The sequence below is a fragment of the Oncorhynchus clarkii genome, chromosome 3 (genome assembly GCF_045791955.1).
Source record: "Oncorhynchus clarkii lewisi isolate Uvic-CL-2024 chromosome 3, UVic_Ocla_1.0, whole genome shotgun sequence".
Classification (NCBI taxonomy): Eukaryota; Metazoa; Chordata; class Actinopteri; order Salmoniformes; family Salmonidae; genus Oncorhynchus; species Oncorhynchus clarkii.
In genome coordinates, this window is record NC_092149.1 from 29439988 (window position 1) to 29446010 (window position 6023).

The 6023-nt window shown below is 44.1% G+C and overlaps 1 protein-coding gene across 1 annotated transcript in view; it reads left to right on the forward strand.

Moving 5' to 3' along the window:
- The window catches only part of LOC139405885 (high affinity nerve growth factor receptor-like), a 28814-nt gene extending 23062 nt beyond the window's left edge, over window positions 1-5752 (forward strand). Inside the window, exons 15-17 of the mRNA XM_071148325.1 lie at window positions 1736-1991; window positions 2232-2390; window positions 4772-5752. Of these exons, the coding sequence (XP_071004426.1) occupies window positions 1736-1991; window positions 2232-2390; window positions 4772-4957 (601 nt within the window). The 3' untranslated portion in view covers window positions 4958-5752. The remainder of the gene's footprint in view (window positions 1-1735; window positions 1992-2231; window positions 2391-4771) is intronic.
- Window positions 5753-6023: the final 271 nt, after the last annotated feature.

A 6023-nucleotide genomic window follows, 5' to 3' on the forward strand; every position in this document is an offset into this window, starting at 1 on the left:
TGCACCTGGGACATACTCTGAGACACCATTGGAACAGACATAGACAGTGTATGTCTGCCACTGCCAGGTGTCCAGTGGGGCCAGACTGGGAATGGAGACTCGATGCGCACACAGACACAGCCCACACTATCCATATTCATGGATAGATGGAAATCGCATTTCCAAGCAGACAGAATGGATGTGTGTCTCTTGGCTTATGAGGCAGCTGCTCGTCTACCCTACCACCTGCCTGTTAAACTAATAGTGAAAGAATAGATAACTTCCTGCATGTGACACATTTCTATTAGGATTGATGGACACATCGAGGAGCTTATTGGGAGTGAGCTACAAGTCAGAGTGGGTGGGGTGGATGTGATATTGAGAGAAACTGTGGAACGTTTGAAGAATACAGCTAGAATAAGGCTAATCAAATTATTCGAAATGAATGCAAGGCATATAACAAGCCTTATGTTTCCTATTAACCATCTTGTTAAGTTGTTTTGGTATGGCTTGGTCTCTAGCTGACGGCCTCTATTACACTTAAAGGATCTCATATACAGTGGGAAGAACAAGTATTTGATACACTGCCGATTTTGCAGGTTTTCCTACTTACAAAGCATGTAGAGGTCTGTAACTTTTATCATAGGTACATTACCTGTGAGAGACGGAATCTAAAACAAAAATCCCAAAAATCACATTGTATGATTTTTAAGTAATTAATTTGCATTTTATTGCATGACATAAGTATTTGATAAATCAGAAAAGCAGAACTTAATATTTGGTACATAAATCTTTGTTTGCAATTACAGAGATCATACGTTTCCTGTAGTTCTTGCTCACACTGCAGCAGGGATTTTGGCCCACTCCTCCATACAGACCTTCTTCAGATCCTTCAGGTTTCGAGGCTGTCGCTGGGCAATACGGACTTTCAGCTCCCTCCAAAGATTTTCTATTGGGTTCAGGTCTGGAGACTGGCTAGGCCACTCCAGGACCTTGAGATGCTTTTTGCGGAGCCACTCCTTAGTTGCCCTGGCTGTGTGTTTCAGGTCGTTGTCATGCTGGAAGACCCAGCCACGACCCATCTTCAATGCTCTTACTGAGGGAAGGAGGTTGTTGGCCAAGATCTCGCGATACATGGCCCCATCCATCCTTCCCTCAATACGGTGCAGTCGTCCTGACCCCTTTGCAGAAAACCATCCCCAAAGAATGATATTTCCTATGATTTTCTACTGAAAAATCATACAATGTGATTTTCTGGATTTTTGTTTTAGATTCCGTCTCTCACAGTTGAAGTGTACCTATGATAAAAATTACAGACCTCTACATGCTTTGTAAGTAGGAAAACCTGCAAAATCGGCAGTGTATCAAATACTTGTTCTCCCGACTGTATGTCCAACATGTTCCATCTGCAGATTGCATGCAGTAATCATCCATCAGGTTACTGTATGTTGATATTGCATCGCTAGGTTGGTGCAAAAGTTCATGCGTCGAAGGACCAATCCGAAGCTTAAATTTATCTGGTAGAACTGGGCCCATATCACAAAGTGTCTCAGAGTAGGAGCGCTGATCCAGGATCAGGTCTCCAGGTCCATATATTCATTATGATCAAAAAGGCTATATGATCCTATATTAACACTACTCTGAGACTCTGTGAATAAGGGTCCTTATTGACGTCAGCCAAAGTATGTCTCATGCCGTTCACCCAAAAGCCTGTAAAACTCTAAAGGTCGTGACCTCTCCTCCTCCTGTCCACCAGGGCGCACGGTCCAGACGCCCATATCCTGGAGGAGGTGAAGATGCCCCCGCTGGGCCAGCTCACTCTTCCCCAGATGCTGAACATCGCCGCCCAGATCGCCTCAGGCATGGTCTACCTGGCCTCCCTTCACTTTGTGCACCGGGACCTGGCCACACGAAACTGCCTGGTGGGAGATATGGGAGAGGGTCTGATGGTCAAGATAGGAGACTTTGGCATGTCCCGGGACATCTACAGCACAGACTACTACAGGGTAAAGGTGGAAGTAGTGAAATACTTTTTTAGGGTGGGGATTTGTCATCTAACATTTCATTGTCATGTAACATTTCACAAAATAGTATATCCAATTCTATGTACAAAAAATACATATTGATATTTTCAATGTATAGGCTTATCGCATATGAAGTAGCATGGTACATCTGAGGATCATACTTATTGTCATATTAATTAGAATTCTATAAATGTACAATTGAATGACCATTGACCTCACTCCTGTCAGGTGGGTGGGCGTACGATGCTTCCTATTCGCTGGATGCCCCCGGAAAGCATCATGTACAGGAAGTTCACCACGGAGAGTGATATCTGGAGCTTTGGAGTGGTCCTCTGGGAGATCTTCACCTATGGGAAACAGCCCTGGTACCAGCTCTCAAACAGCGAGGTACGGAACTGGGCACTGGGTAGGAAGCAACATGGGGTTGGCAGATTGCCTAGTGGTTAGAGCATTGGGCCAGGTAGCCTAGTGGTTAGAGTGTTGGGCCAGTAACCAAAAGGTTGCTGGATTAAATCCCTGAGCTGACAAGGTAAAAATATGTTGTTCTGCCACAGGGCAAGGCAGTTAACCCACAATTCCCTGGGTGCTGTGGATGTCGATTATGGCAGCCCCCCGCACCTCTCTGATTCAGAGGGGTTGGGTTAAATGCGGAAGATGCATTCATTTGTACAACTGACTAGGTATTCCCCTTTTCCTGAAAGAGTGCTCGTTTGAATCCCTGAGCTGACAAGGTGAAGAATCTGTTGATATGCCGCTGAGCAACGCTCATTTCTCCAGGTGTTGTTCATAGTGGCAGATCCTGGCTGTGACCCTATTCTCTGATGGTGTCTCAGGGAGAGTGGGATATGCAAAAACACATTTCCAATTCACACGTGAAATAGGACAAATATAAGCACCTATCTTTTTCTCGTGGCATCTTTGTATTGGTGATAAAAACCTTCTAAATTCATAGTAATAATTAAGTAGATATAACTCTGCTGTCTAGTTGTGTTGAGTAATGGAACAGTGTCCAGGCAAAGTGTAAATACTGTACCACATCATCATTCAGCCAGTGGATAGAGGGTGTTTGATCATAGAGGGAGACTAGAGCACTAGGATTTCCCGTCTGCTATACAGTCAATCAATGACTTCATAGTAATCATGGTGGACCCAGTCCAACCCTTTTCGGTTGCATCCCAAGAAGTGGACTCTGTCCTGACCGCAACTGCACCATTACGGACTATAACTCTCTTCCTTTCAAGTGGAGGGTAGATCACTTTTCCCTTCCACTCAATTCTAATCTCATTGGCTCTCATCTTTGCCCAGGGCCAATGACGTTTAACCTTGTTAACTTAATCCTTCCCGGCCAATGATGGACGTGTGTAATTATTATGTCGTCTAATTAGGGTAGGCAGGGATAAATCATCCCAAACACTCCATCCACTGTAGGTCTGAGATAAGGAGACGGGCGGCCATCTTGGAAAGTCACTATACATTTTTGTTCACATAAGGTTCTGAGAACCTTATGTTTCTTAGAGCTCGGTGAGAGTGTGGTTGTCCTATGGTTATTATGCATACAACCTTCCCACAACTTTCTGGGAATGGTGCAGGATAGTTGCTTGGAAACATTTTCAGCACATTTAAGAAACTTGACAAAAAACATTATTTTCTTGGTGTTTCATTACTTTAACAGAACGTTTCCTAAAAGATAGACCGAAATTACAAAAATGAATAGCTTTGTATAAGTAAAAAAACATGGCATGCAAGCTCCATCCTGGTAGTGCAGTGGACTTTTTTTGAAGAACAGAAGATCATAGGTTTGAATCTCACTGACGCTGTGCCACAATAAAAAATAAATATGTTTACATGATTAGTGCCTAAGCAAATTCATTTCCATGTGTCCTATCTGTGCTTGGAGTTCAAAACAATGATTCTAAGCTAGCAGTCTTATTGAAACTCGGAACGTTATTTAATTACCTTCAAATAACCTATCATTTCCATTCTCAGAATGTTAATAAAACCTCAGAGTAAACTTTCAGGGAACTATAGTATAATGTTCTCAGAACCTAAAAATGAACATTCCCAGAACAGGAAAAATTATCACTTCAAATCTCAGAATGTTTGAAATACATTCCGCGTTACTGGTCAGGAAATGTATGGCTTCATTCCCAGAAACAATGGGAAACCAAAAATGCACATTCCCACAACTTCCAAGGAACCAAATGTGCTAGTTGGGTATTATGGTATGATGAGGTTCCGTGCTGACAGGTCTCTTCAGTTCATTGGATTAGGTCAGGAATATTGAACTCTTTAAAAGGGTTAAGTCGCTGGCTCTTTATGTGATGTGGGGCCAAGGGCAGTCCTTGAATGTGAATCGACATAGCGGAATTCAGTCCTTGACAGTGATAAATGCATCGAGCCATGCCAAGTGTAAGAATGTGTGAATTTGACCATTTCTGATGAATACTGTTCCATTGTTTTGCAAGATCACCAGTTTATTAGAGGCAACATATTTGGTTCTCACAGAATGTTCTCCAGAATTGTACAGAAGTTGTCGACTCATCTTGACAACTCCACTTATTGTTCTTATCTAAGTGTCTTCACCTTAAGCTCTCCAGGGTAGCTTGAGCTTGTCTGGTCAAATTAATGAAAAGTGACGAACATGAAAACATTCAAACCCTGAGGTAATAGCCCCAGATAAAGAGACAAAGCAAAAACCTAGAGTTACTGGAGCTAGCAGACCTTCTAATTCTAACCCCCTCCCTATGCCTCTATTTGCTCCCCCACAGGCTATCGAGTGCATTACACAGGGCCGGGAGCTGGAGAGACCACGCACTTGCCCCAAGGAGGTACACTGCCTGATGCAGGGCTGCTGGCAGAGGGAGCCCCAGCAGAGACTGGTCATCAAGGACATCCACAGCCGCCTCTTGGCTCTGGTTAAGAGCCCCCCTATCTATCTGGACATCCTGGGGTAGAGGCTAGGAGTTCTGTGGCTGAGGCTGGGGCAGTGTCCAGGCAAGGGGAAGTAGGGGAACTTACGGTCAGGAATGACGGGTATTGGGAAGGGGTGGAAGTCAGGTAAAGGACTGTGCTATGGCAATCCTGTACCTAAGCATTGCTGTCATTTACGTCTATGGATCTTAACCACACCGACACCCCCTCTGATTGGATATTTGTTCAGGTTGGACTTTGCTAGGATCTGTTCTGATAGGGACCATTGGGTTGGGAAGGGAGTAAGGTGAAGTTGCTTCTAGACGCTGATACTGGGTATTTTTTTGGCCACTAATGGTTACAGATAGGATTGGGGGTGGTGAAGCTGATCCCAGATCTGTACCTCAGAGAAACCTTACCCTGGAGCGATGGGAAGACTATGGGAATGGGGGTTACTTCCTACTTCCTGGTCCATGCTGCTTCAGCTCGCCTCGTCTCATGACGACCCAGCCCCAACTCTGTTTGCCGCTGGCTGGGAGCGGGAGGAAGAAGATGAGCCAGCGAAGACCTGTGTTTACTGTGAGTGTTTTATTGTGTAACTGAAAGGGTGTCGTCCTGATGAACGGTTTTGCATGATTGGAGAAATCCAGACTATACAGTGCCTTTGGGAATGCATTCAGCCCCCTTGACTTTTTCCACATGTTACGTTACAGCCTTATTCTAAAATGTATTAAATAGTCCCTCAGTCTACACACAATACCCCATAATGACAAAGCAAAAATGGGTTTTCGGGAACTTTTTGCAAATGTATTACAAATAAAAAACTGAAATATTACATTTACATAAGTATTCAGACTCTTTACTCTGTACTTTGTTGAAGCACCTTTGGCAGCGATTACAGCATTGAGTCTTCTTGGGTGTGATGCTACAACATATTTGGGGAGTTTCTCCCATTAATCTCTGCATATCCTCTCAAGATCTGTCAGGTTGGATGGGGAGCATTGCTGCACAGCTATTTTCAGGTCTCTCCAGTGATGTTCGATTGGGTTCAAGTCCGGGCTCTCAAGGACATTCAGAGACTTGTCCCAAAGTCACTCCTGCGTTGTCTTG